The following is a 12,903-nucleotide window of genomic DNA, read 5'->3' as shown; positions in this document are numbered from 1 at the left end:
AGCTTATATGCCTTCTCTCCATCCTGCGATGCACCAGGCCAGAGGCTGACAGACTCCCTTTTGCTTTTCCAAGGATAGAGCTAAAGCTCGAGTTTGTGGTCTCTTCCTGGCCAGCAGATTTAGGCAACCTTTCTACACATGTTCACTACTGTCTGCCAGAGCTTGCTCTCACCACCATCAGGAGTGCATTCAGGGAGATAAGCCACAGGGAGGTGTGTAGATGAGGCACATGGAGCATCGGCAGTGCCTGTGGGCCATTTGGAAGGATTCAAAGGAAAGTGTCCCCAGCAGCTCATGACAGTTAGTAGGACCCATGTCCCTTTAATGTCCTCTGAGGGTCCTATGTGCTCTCACCCAGCCTCTTCCCACCCCCATGTCATGTAGCTCACAACTCAGTACTCTGGATGGAGCAAGAGAGAAATGACCTCTTTGACAGGATCTCACACTGCTGGAGAAGCTGGGTGCTCACTCACACACTCTCACTTTACCCTGAAGGAGAAATCACTGACCAAGAAAATGATTTCTTAGCATTGAGCTGTGCCAGTTTGGGGGACAGGTAATGCAGGTAAAGTCAAACTGTTCCTCTTACCCTCTCCAATGTGTCCAAATGTGTATTTTTCTGCTCCAACTATGTGCTGGAATTTCTCTTCTGGAAACCTGGATTTCCACAAAGGCTCTCTTATTCATAAGTGATTGTCTAAGACAGTGTTCTCCAGGGAGAGAGGCCCACTCCTTCCTCATAATCTTTATCGTGCCTCCTGGATATGCACAACTGTCATTTTCTCACATTTATGTCAAGTCGAGTGTTGCAAAACAGCTCCAAGCTCTTTCATCCAACAAGTTTGCCTATCCAATATATCCCAAAATTTAAACTACAGAAACTATGGCACTGTTACTGTTGTCAAATAATTTGAAAAAAAATAACACACAAAAAGGACAAACAATATACTTGCAGGTCACCAGTCTTCAGCCTCTGATAACAGCCTACTTCTAGTTGTCCAACTTGCAGTAGGTATATTCACTTCCATCCGTTGTTTGATCTAACTTTCCTCCTGTCTTCATCTTACTCATGCTACACTTATTTTCCTGATTCCTTTCTTTTTCAAAGTCTCTGTCTTACAGTGTTATATATTCATGGGTATTGGATTATATTTTGAATTATATTGAAATCTTTTGTACATTTGCATCTCTACAGGCTCCATTTCCCCAAAATGGAATTCATTCCCTATTCTTCATATTTAAACCATTTCATCTTTCAATGTTCTACTCATGTACTCTCTCTTTTATAAAGACCTCCTTGGCATCCCTTTTCCCATTCATCAATCCATCCATCCATCCACCCAGGTCTCACCCCATTCCGAATTCTGAGAGCTCTGAGTACCCCATTTGTTAGATCACTTGGGACCTTATCAGGTGTACACTTCTTGCTCTTTGTCGTGGGTTGAATGATGGCTCCACAGAAGACATGCCTATGCCCTAACCCCTGGACCCTGTGAATATGAACTTATATGGAAAAAAAAGGTCTTTGTTGATATAATTAATTTAAGGACCTTGAGATGAGGTCATCCTGGATTACCTGGTTAGGTCCTAAATCCAAATGACAAGTGTCATATGACACAGAAGAGGGGACACAAGAGGAGGAAATGGAGGCAGAGATTGGAGTGTTGTAGACAAAAGCCAAGTAATACCTGGAGCCACCAGTAGCTGGAAGAAGATGAAGGATTCTCTTCAAGAGCCTTTGGAAGGAGTGCAGCCCTGCTGACACCTTGATTTTGTACTTCTGGCCTCCAGAACTGTGAGAGAATAAACTTCAGTTGTTTTAATTTACCATGTTTTATGGTAATTTGTTATGGTAGCCACAAGAAACTAGAAATTCAAATGGCCATTTCTTTAAAATCAGAGGCAGTGTGTTTTACCTCTTTGTATGAGGTCTTTCCCCTACCTGGAGAAAAGTAGCCAGAACAGAGAAAAGAACACCAAGAACTGAGTTGAATTGACCAGGTTTCAGCATGGCCCATCCATTATTAGCTGGCTCTCTTTTCTAAATTAGGGACATATGCCATTTCCTCTACAGAGTGACTGTGAAGGTTTCATGTGGAAATGGATGGGGAACTCTCTTCTACTGTGTGTGTGCAGCTCTCCCATATACTCACTGTTGCTCTTTTGTGACTTGTTTCCCTATTGAAGTGTCAGGATAAGGTCTCACCTCTGTGGGTAGAGGACAGGGTTCCTCTGAAAAGGATGGTCATTCTGGGGTTAATCCCTGGGGAAGAGGCAAGTCCTAGACATGAAATCATCAATTAGAAAGCAGGCTGCAGGCAGCCTCTCTGGAGTTGGGATTTTGCTATAGTGGCCTTCTTTCAGCTTCCCCAAATAGCCATGTGCTTTTTTGTTTTAGGGCTTCTGTATGTGCTATTCCCTCTAGCCAGAACATTCTTCCCCCAGCTAACTCCTATCCTCTGTCTCAGTTCTAAAAAGCAGCCTTCCATTACTACCTAGATTAGGCCAGGATTCCTGACATATTGCCCTTAGCCCATGCCCTTCTCCTCAGAAGTATACATCACCCTACGTCTTGTTCAACATTCTGCCTCATTTGGTGTCATACCACAGGTTCCATGGGCAAGAATGTGCCCACCTGGGTCTTGTGCTTCTCCTGCAGCAGAGAGCAGAGCAGCCTCCCCACCCCCACCCCCAGCTTCAGATAAGGGAAGTGACCCTAAGGTCACATTCTCTGGTTAGAGGTTACTCTCCAGTGGTCCCCGCCCCCAGCCTTCAGTTAAGTCTCACTTATACTTTCTGAGGCTAATTGTGGCCAGACACACCAGTGAGCAGCACCCCTGAGGCTTGCAGTCATCCCTCAGGAGTATCCTAGGGGAGGGTGCATCTATCTCAGGGGCCAGGGCTTTCACAGCTGCCCCACCCTATGGGGAGTCTCCCTCATTGATATTCCTGACATTGACGATTTGGACTTGATTTTATTGAGGGTGCCAACCAGTGAATTTCCTTATAACAGAAAATGTCAAATTCATGTGAGAGATGGCTATAATCCAACAGGGCAACCAACATAGGGCTTGGTAAAATGTGGACTAGATCAGGCAGAAGCAATGGGGGGTATCTACCCCTGTGTGCACTTGTGAAGGTTGAGTTACAGGAGATGCTGAATGTAATGGAAACATTGACTTGGAATCTTTAGGCATCTCCTGAAAGGATTAGCCAATGGCATCATAAAAAGAGAAAGAGGTCAACTGAAAAATAGCAGGACGACAGAGGTGCCCGTCAGACTCCTTGAAGAACCCAGCAGTCCAGGTGATTGGAATAGGATAGCACATGAGCCTGACCAGAGCCCAGAGAGAGAGAAGGCGGGTTGGGCACAGGATCACCACCAGCATTCAGGTTACCCAAAAGATGGGCCCAAATTGGACTTTTCTGGAAAAGGTTCCACATGTTGCTTCTGGGGTAAAAGTATTCTTCACCTCATCCATTTTGAGATCAGTCCCCCACTAATGCATGCAGGGCCTCAAATATTAACATCTGATTGGACACATATAATGAATTGCAGAGTAGGAGGCAATAAATATTTAGGTCAGAAAATTTGACAGTTATAATTTATATTCACTCTTAGTTCACCCATCCTGTTTAATGTGGGGGTTGGGGTAACACTCACCCCGCTCCTGCTCAGTCTCACAGAGCAGCAAAGGAGCCTACAGCTCCTCCCACCCATATGCCTCCAGCTTGAAACCCATCCTCTCCCAAGTCCTGGCTCAGAAACCAGTTTAAAGAGGTCCTCTGTCCCCCACCCCACACACACCAGTAACAGGGAAGTCCCTCAGGGTTGGGAGGGGTGGGAGAAGCCAGGAGACAGACCAGGCCAGGCCACTTCCCATTATTCAGCAGAAGGGGAATGAGTGGGGGCTAAGCCTCTGGTCTCTGGGGCTCATCTACACCAACTTCTTGGCTTTAAAGAAGCTCTTGAGGTGCTGCATCTGCCAGATGCCAGTGGCCACAAGGATGAAGGTCTGCAGAATGAACCACCACAGCACCCGTTGGTTGGTGCTCTCGCTGGTCTGCCGGAAGCGCTCCTCTCGCCACTGTGGGAGGGGAGAACAGGAAGGTGTGGCTAGAACTGAATTGACCCCCAGGGGAAGAGCTGAAAGAGCCACTCCCTGGGAGGTTACACATCCACTGTCCCAACTGGCCCAGCCCAGCCCCTCACCCTCTGGTACTCCTGCTCCTTCTGGATCTTCTCCACTTGCTCCACCAGCTGCTGTATGCGCAGATGCAGCACGGTCAGCTTGTCATTGGCTGCAAGTTCCGTATAATCATTGGTGTGTTCACCCAACTGCATGTCCAAGTGAATGGCCTGGGGAGCAGAGGAGCCAAGGGTGGGGGTCAGGGAGCTCAGCTCCACGCACCTGCCAGAAACCCAGCTTCCACACACCAGTCTGGGCCTGACTGAACTGAGCAGTTCAGTGCCTCACACTCATTGATGTGAGGACTAGCTCTGCTCCAGGTGCCAAAACACCAGATCAAGGCCCTGCTTGCATGGAGTACCATGTCCAAAAGACAGAAGGGACAGAACAAAATGTGCAGAACAAAATGTGTATGACTCAGTGTTTGAGACAAGCAGCTCCTAGGAGTTCCATGTCAGTGGGAGGTGGTAATGAAGAGCCTGGGAGCGTTCAGCTGCTGGACAGCTCTGAATTTTACATTATGAAGCTTGGTCTTTATTCTAGGGATGGCAGGGAGCCGAGCGATGATTTCAAGTCAGAGTGACTCCTTCCTGGGTCCCCTCTCATTCTTCAGGACCTGTCCTCTGTATGCTTACTTCATGGAAAGCCCAGCCCTCCTCAAGAGGCACCGCCTACTGAACCCTTTTCACCCAAGGGACTGAGATGTTAAGGGTTGGTGACTTTCCCCTCCATACTCACCAGCTTGCCATCATAGAAGAGGGCGAACCGGATGGACTCGAGGTGAAGGCATATCTGGTGCTCTCCGGGAGACTGAGAAGTGAAGGTAAAGCTGCCCCGAGGGCCATACTGACGAGCCAGCAGATTCTAGAGGAAACAGCCTCTGTGAGCACAGAGAAGCTGACCAGAAACCTGCTTCTAGGAGAGGAACTCTGGGGGTATCCCAGGTTCTGATCCCCACAGGCCAGACCAGTAGGGAGGGTGTGAGGAAAATGGCATCAGTTTGGGCTTGAAAATCTCAGATCCCAGCACTGCTAGCACACAATACTCTACAGACTGCAAAGAGCATGGCCTTTCTTGAGCCCTCTTGCCTGTGAGGAGATGAGCCCTCCTCTGAGAAATGGAGGACTAGGGAGGACTAGACAATGACGCTGGAGACGTGGGGGTGGGAGGGCTGCAGGGAGTCAAGGCCTACCTCACCTTGTTCTCGGGGTCCTTCACAAACACGAACAAATTGATCCACTGCGGGGAGGGCTGGTACTTTTCCATAGCAGGGTCGTATAGCTCGGTCTTGTAGTTACCTAATGGGGAGGCAGCCTGAATGCATCCCCATCCACACTCACGACCAAGAGCCTGCCCAGGACCTCCAGGAGTCACGGGGGACGGGGGGAGGAACAGGAAGATCCGGGTGTCTGATTGCGGGGCTTGACCACAACCCTCTGCCTCTCTCCTTCCCTCTCCTGCCCCGCTTTTCTGCGGTCATCCGGGTCTGGATCAGACTTGCCTCCTCGGCGCCCCCCAACTCCGGCACAGGCAACGGAGAGCATGCTTTGCCCACACTGCTGTCCACCCATTTCCCACCCGTGCCTACCCACGGCAGCAGAGGGGAGGTATGGGCCTGAGCTGATCCCGCGGGGCCTCATCCCCATTCCCTCTCAGGACTCTGGGTGCGACTCTGGGTGCGGGGAGGGCATGGCTCGGGCGCACCTATGACCACTGTGCCATCGGGGATCTCCTGGATGAAGCACTTCTCCTCCAGCTCGCTGACCTCGAGGTAGAACGCGTCTCCGCCGCCTGTGAGCGCCAGCAGCTGCCCCAGCAGCAGCGGCAGGGCCAGTTCGGCTGCCCTCGCTCGGCCCCATCCCCGCCCGGGGCCGGCCCCGGGCCCAGCGCCTTGCGTCCCGCAGGCCCCCGCCACCTTCCCAGCCGAGCCCGAGGGTGTCTTTGCTGGGCCTGCGAGACTGCAACTCGGGCACGGACTACAAATCCCAGGAGTCCCCGCGCGGACTCGCGTTGCGGAGGGGCCACGCGAGCTCCCACCACACTAGCGAGGCGCTGCCCAGCGGTTTCCTTGCCCCGCCTCGCTTAATGCGCGCAGAAACCCAAGGAGGCGGTTGCTCTTAGCCCCATCTTGCTGATGTGGTAACAGCCTCAGAGAGAAGAAGGAAGGGACTAGCCCTCTGAAACTTGCAGGAGCGGCTGCCTGAGATGGGTGTTGAGAGTGTGGGCATGTCCAGGCATGACCTGCACCTGAACCTCGAGGAGGTTAGAAGTGATGGTGAGACAGAATGAGAACTGCAGAGAAGCCCCGTGGGGTTCAGAGGCTGACGTAGTAGTTCAGGAAAGGAACGGAGAAATGTCCCTTTTATGGAAGGGGTAAGTTTGACTCAAGCTCTGAAGGATGGTTAAAATCTCCCTGAGCAGTGACGGAGCAAGACCAAATTAGGTAGAGAGACCTAGAATTGCCTAACAGCAGTAGGCCAGTTAAGGGAGTAGGGGAAGAAAGTTTATGGGCACATGGAGGGAGGAGGTAAGTTGGGCCGAATCACTGAGGGGGCAGGAGCTGCCAGGCCAACTTGCACAGGTGGGACTCTTCATCCAGTGGGACCAAAAGAAAAGACTGTGAGTGAGCCTGGAGGGTGAAAGAAGTCGGCAGGAATGCAACTGGAAAAGGAAAGGGAATACACAACTGAAAGGTGTGGGAGGGTGGGGTCAACATGACAAGACAGGGACCCAGGAATAGCAAATCTCAGGAATTCCGGAACTCACGGTGCTCTGAGTAGGGCAGTGTATACTCAAACGTCAATATAAAGCAGTAGCCCTTCCCAGGTGGTGGGATGAAGTCCTCCACCATCTAGAGCCTGATGATAATAGATGCTCATTGGTTTATTCAGTAATATAAAATGATGATGAAAATAATAATACTTTTTATTCTTCTGTGCCAGCCACTGTTCTAAGCACTTTTAAATGTATTAACTAAATTAATATTTTAAAAACTCTATAAGGTAGACTCTAATAGGATTCCAGTTTAACAGTTGGGGAAGCAGTGGCAAAGAGAGGTTGAGTAATAACTCGCCCAAGGTCATCCAGTGATAAGCGGCAGGCATTTGCTCACACAAACTCTGGGCATGACTTTACGATACATGTTGGACATGAATATGAGTAAAACCTGTCTCCTGTCCTCTAAGAGCCCACTGAAAAGCAAAGGAGCAATGTCAATACAGTGTTTTAAGATTAATAATATGTTTTAGCTACCAGAAATTGTCCCCTCACTTTATCAGTGTGGTCCATTGATAATTCTAGGGGAACGTTTTTATTCCTTCACTGGGAATGATCTTTAAACGAAAATGATAGATGCAGGTGTTAACAAAGGCAGACACTTTAGAAAGGTCAATGAAGACAACAGCTGAAAAGCATCTGTTGGATTTGGGAACTAGCTGTTCATCAAGGGCATTCACCAGGAGCTGGGAGCAGGGGTGATGACTCAGGGTTTGGGAGGCAGGATGAGGTGCTGTCCACGGTCCTGAATCGTGATTGCCTGTACCACCGCCTGCAATAAGGGACTGGTTTTGTTGTTGTTTTGCGGTACGCGGGCCTCTCACTGTTGTGGCCTCTCCCGTTGCGGAGCACAGGCTCCGGACGCACAGGCTCAGCAGCCATGGCTCACGGGCCCAGCCGCTCCGCGGCATGTGGGATCTTCCTGGACCGGGGCACGAACCCGCGTCCCCTGCATCGGCAGGCGGACTCTCAACCACTGCGCCACCAGGGAAGCCCTTGTTGTTGTTTTATATATAAATTTTCCAATCCCTCATGAACTAATACTTTTGTAAAAAAGAATAAAATATGAAACTGATTATGGGCTTGAATGTCACATCAATGTTAAATTTCTATAAAAGTTTCTAAGCGCTCAATTTCTGTGCTTATCTCATTGCAGACCTATAACAAACACTCATGGACCAGCACCGGCCCACAGTGAGTAGCACTGTTTCATAGCCAGTGATCAGACTGCCCACAGAAATCCCCTAAAGGGACAAAAGTGGAAAATTATTAGGGCCTGCAGTGACATGCATGTAAGGAGATAGTGCAGCAGTGACTTTACAGCAAGATTTCAAAGCCAAGAACCCAGATGTTGGGAAGGATGAGATGGTTCCCAAGTAGAAAAAGTACTGTGTTGATGATAAAATCTGATTCTGAGTGATGACAGGGCTGAGAATATAAGAGCAGAGAGCCCATCATTCTGGGATTCTCCCACTTGACAGTGATCTCATTCCACACTGTCTGCCAAGACCACTGAACCTGGGTGCCATTTGTGAGATTTAAAGAAGACATTGGGGAACTGCATCTACTTGCCCTATCTGAGGTTCCCCTAAGATCGAAGACTCTGTCAGGCCTCTACTACATGCTGTTCCCTTTCTAAGGCATGTCCTGAGCCCCCATTGCTGCCCTCTTCTCCACTTGCCTAATTCCTATTCACCCTCTCAAGACTCAAGTGCAGCATCCCTCTTTTAGGTGTTTCCTGCCCTGGGCTCCTTGGGACCTTGCATTAACCATGTTGAATTATAATTGTCCATTCACATGCAAGTCTCTTGGGGCTGATAGCTGGAAGAGATTAAGACAGGTTTCTGCCACATATATTTATCTCTGTGCTCCCCAAAGCCTAGCGAAAATCTAGGAACAGTATGATTGTGCAGTGGATGTTTGGTTAGAGAAAGGGAAGAGAGAGGAAGGAGAAAAAGTAGAGGGGAGTATGGAAGGAAAGGGGGGGACAGAGAGAGGAAAAAGAAAGAGAAGTTGGAAGAAAAAAGAGAGAGAAAGAAGAAAGCAAGGATGAAGGAGTTTGGAGAGAAAGAAGGAAGAAGAGTAATGATGAGTCATAAGTCAAAATCTCCATACCTTGTGCCTGGCCTTTCTTATGATGTCCCCTCCTCATTATTCCCATTAGGCATCTCGAACTAGGGATGGTGGGGGTGGAGATACCTCATGGTTAGAATGTTCTTGCACATAAAATCAGAGCTTCCATGTGCAATTCTGCTCTGGTGCTGGGTGGATTCTGTTGGTGTGCTGGTGACCTCCACATCATCCCCAGGACACCACCATGCCAGTGTTCCTTCCTCTGGTCCACTGGTCTCTGCATTCTTCTTCCTCCCTGGCATGTAGAAAAATATTCCTTGTGACCATCTCCACAAAGGAATTTCCTATGAAAGTTCTTTTCCCTGTGCTTTCTTTCCCAGAACACCTAGGCACTGAAGGGTGTGTATGTGCTGAATCCAGGGATATCAAGAACAGTATCACGCTGGACCTGGAACCAACCACTGTTCCTGCTTCATGCACCACCCACACCCCCCACCCCCCACACAGGCTCACACTTATCCCTCTGACAGAATTCTTCCACTCCTGGTGAGTTTTCTCAGAGTTTTCTCACTGTCTCTCTTTCCAGTCCATCTCTCTTCAGGGCTTCAGGCAGTCCATCCCACAGGTCTGTGCCTGGCTTGGTCCTCCAACCCTCCTTCACTGCAGGGGTTCCCATAAGGAGGGCAAATCAAAGGGAATGGCTGGGCTGTTCCTCAGTCCCTGAGAATCAGGAAGCCATTGATCCCAGGACTCAGAGGACCTCTAGGGGTAATGTGGCCAAATGCAACATACCAGTGCACTTAAGACTCAGCTCTACCCCAGCCAAAATACCGTTATACTTTCCCACAGTAAAATGTTTGCAGCATCCTCAAAGGTCTCCACTGTCTTCCAAACATCTTTTCTGGATGAGTAAAGAAATGCACAGACTTGGTTGAGGCACCAGGACTCCTCTCTGGGCTCAGTTTTCACCAAAGGTGAATCCTCTCCCCTCATGCCTGAGGTTGTATAGATGAACCTGGATAAGGGATGCAGCTTTCTCAGACATCTTCTATTTATCATCACCCTTTCTATCAAGTTCCCGAACTGGTAACCACTTCTGCCCTTGAATGAAGACTTTCTCTCCAGTCTTCCATGCAAATGGGAAACCTCATTCTTTTGGTTCAAAGATCATTCATTGTATAGAATGAGATAGAACCCAGGGAAAAAGGAGGGTAGGGGACATGATGGGGAGACCAAGGTGGAGGGAAGAGAGAAGAGGAAGATGGCAAATCCAGACAGTGACACTTCCTTACTTCCCCTTTCTTCCCCTTTCCTCTCCACTATTTCCTCCCTTCTTTTCCATAGCGCCTCCCTCCTCCCTTTTTTCTCTCTGATTTTAAAAAGTAAGTTTTACTATTATTCAGGCATGGTGAGGCCAACAGATCAGGAGATGATTACTATTGAAAAGATAGTTTGGGGACTTCCCTGGTGGTCCAGTGGTTAATACTCTGCACTTCCACTGCAGGGGGTGCAAGTTTGATCCCTGGTTGGGGAACTAAGATCCCACATGCCGCAGGGCATGGCCGAAAAAGAAAGAAAGAAAAGATAGTTTTTTACTCACAGTTCCCAAGCAGACTGGGTACACCAAGTCATGCAGGGCCACATGGGGAAACACCAGTGTTGGTCAGGAGGCAGAGGAGTGAGGGGAAAGCATGGATAAAAGCCTTTATTATGGTGTTCATGGGAAGGAGTGGGTGATTGGTTAGTTTGAATAATTTCAGCAGGCTCTGTGGTGTTGGGGCTGTCATGGGTTATCTGGTACCCGACCCTGAGGTGATTAGGGCAGGAGGAATATTGGCTTGTTGCGTGAGAGTTCAATAAAGATGGTGGTTGGGGGCAGGGGGGTATGGGCTTTGGATTGGTTGGTTTACATATGAAAGGTACCCTCTCAGGTGACTCCTTTGCTATCTCTAAGAACTAACCCTGGGAGGGGTAGTGAGGCCCCAGATGCCAGAGCATCAGGAACACAGAATATAAGAAAATATAGTTAATACACTCCTCAACCAGAGTCTGCACCACTGGGTCTCCAAAAGATCATGGCAGCATTCTCATCCCACCTACACTGAGGGTTTTACAAGTCAGGAGTTGGGGAACAGGGTGGAGCAGGTGAGGAGAAAGGTGGGTCACAGCCCTGCCTTCTCTTGGACTGGGGCAGAGCAGATTGGGGCCAAGGTTAAGAGGAAAGTAAGACAATTAGGTTTCTACTGCTGCCACTGCCAGGATACTGCTGCACTCAATCTGGCAAGTCCCAGCCATGTTTCTGGCTTTGAAGAACAGGTTCAAATGACCTAAGGTATGTCCATCCTTCCCCATCCCCATCCCCAAAACTAAGATTCAGGATTCTGTACTGGCTCTGTCATTAGTTGACTGTATGACCTTGTACCTTACTTCCCTTCTCCGGTCCTCATGTTTTCCTGCCCCTACAGCTGCTCTAGATGAGGGCTCAGCCCCCTTGCTCCTGGTCCATGTTGCTGAACTCTCTGCCTCTCAGGGGGTTGTGTCAATCACTCCAGCTTACAGGTGCCAACTGTGTGAATACTTGTTGGTTGAATGGGCACTGCCACCACTGGAGAGGAGGAAGAGAACACCAGGACTGCTCCCTGAGTGTGGGAGAGGTGGCGCTGGTGTTTGCTTCCTAAGATTGGAGTCTCTTCATGAGGGAGCTTCTGACTTAAGGATATGTGGATGGAATCAAAGTGAAGTAAGTTCTTCAGTTACCATCAACACTGTGATGTTATTTGATCTCCAATTTCCCTGTTCCCCTGAATGTATGTCAAGAATAAACTCCAGGGCTTCCCTGGTGGCACGGTGGTTGAGAATCTGCCTGCCATTGCAGGGGACACGGGTTCGAGCCCTGGTCTGGGAAGATCCCACATGCTGCGGAGCAACTAGGCCCGTGAGCCGCAACTACTGATCCTGCGCGTCTGGAGCCTGTGCTCTGCAACGAGAGGCCGCGATAGTGAGAGCCCTGCGCACCGCGATGAAGAGTGGCCCCCGCTTGCCGCAACTAGAGAAAGCCCTCGCACAGAAACGAAGACCCAACACAGCCAAAAAAATATACAAAAATAAATAAATTAATTTTAAAAAAAGAATAAACTCCATACCTGTGTCCCAAATTACACACAAACACACACACATTGGGTATACATTCATATTCTCCTACTGCTGCCTTCTTTCCTTTCCCTGTATTATTTAATCCCTCATGAACTTTTCCCCTATTACTGTTCAGACTCCGATCTCTGAGTGTTCTCAAAGCTGTGGCCCTGGATTTAGGAAAACTGTTTGGGACATGGAACCCATCTTCTGCTTTGACTATGTCCAATGCTCAGTGGGGGAGATTTCCAACAAGACTGGTAAAGGTCTAGATAGAAATTATTCTCTTTTTCTCCACTGCCACAGAAAGAGAATGGGCCAACAGTTGTCTACTTCTTACCATTCCAGTTCTCAATGTGGAGATTCTGACTTAAAGAACTCAGAGGAAACGAATGGAACAGACAAGACAGTGTGTCAGACAAAAAGCACACAGCCTGGTGTCAGCATAGCTTGGGAAATATGACATGTGTGAGATGTAGAGATATCCCTTTCCTCATCTCACAAGATATAGGAAAGCAAAGAACTTCCTGTAAAAGGGCTTTAGCAAAACCCAAATTTTAAGGCAATGACACCATTTAAAAACATCTAACTGGGCTTCCCTGGTGGCGCAGTGGTTAGAGTCCGCCTGCCGATGCAGGGGACACAGGTTCGTGCCCCGGTCCGGAAGGATCCCACATGCCACGGAGCGGCTAGGCCCGTGAGCCATGGCCGCTGAGCCTGTGCTTCCGGAGCC

At 49.1% G+C, this 12,903-nt stretch overlaps 1 protein-coding gene and 1 long non-coding RNA gene across 2 annotated transcripts; one reads left to right on the top strand and one right to left on the bottom strand.

Moving 5' to 3' along the window:
* Positions 1-3,591: 3,591 nt before the first annotated feature.
* On the bottom strand, positions 3,592-6,026 carry LOC137222027 (transmembrane emp24 domain-containing protein 9-like). The gene is made up of 5 exons (XM_067732668.1): positions 5,895-6,026; positions 5,388-5,488; positions 4,929-5,054; positions 4,214-4,360; positions 3,592-4,088 (listed from the first exon to the last, which is right to left on the bottom strand). The coding sequence occupies exons 2-5, from the start codon at positions 5,454-5,456 to the stop codon at positions 3,939-3,941; spliced, it is 492 nt and encodes a 163-aa protein (XP_067588769.1). The 5' UTR covers positions 5,457-5,488; positions 5,895-6,026; the 3' UTR covers positions 3,592-3,938.
* Positions 6,027-6,221: 195 nt separating this feature from the next.
* On the top strand, positions 6,222-12,118 carry LOC137222028 (uncharacterized). The gene is made up of 4 exons (XR_010942252.1): positions 6,222-6,563; positions 8,122-8,159; positions 11,504-11,778; positions 11,914-12,118. It is a non-coding gene; the product is annotated as an uncharacterized lncRNA (long non-coding RNA).
* Positions 12,119-12,903: the final 785 nt, after the last annotated feature.

Source organism: Pseudorca crassidens, chromosome 3 (assembly GCF_039906515.1).
Source record: "Pseudorca crassidens isolate mPseCra1 chromosome 3, mPseCra1.hap1, whole genome shotgun sequence".
Classification (NCBI taxonomy): Eukaryota; Metazoa; Chordata; class Mammalia; order Artiodactyla; family Delphinidae; genus Pseudorca; species Pseudorca crassidens.
Note: the sequence above shows the minus strand (reverse complement) of the source record. Positions and strands in the feature narration are given on the sequence as shown.

Coding starts and splice junctions, on each gene's coding strand:
- LOC137222027 (XM_067732668.1), bottom strand. CDS start 5,456: ATGGAAAAGTACCAGCCCTCCCCGCAGTGGATCAATTTGTTCGTGTTT. Junction 5,055..5,387: donor TGAAGGACCCCGAGAACAAG/GTGAGGTAGGCC, acceptor TGTTTCCTCTAG/AATCTGCTGGCTCGTCAGTA. Junction 4,089..4,213: donor AGGAGCAGGAGTACCAGAGG/GTGAGGGGCTGG, acceptor CCCCTCCCACAG/TGGCGAGAGGAGCGCTTCCG.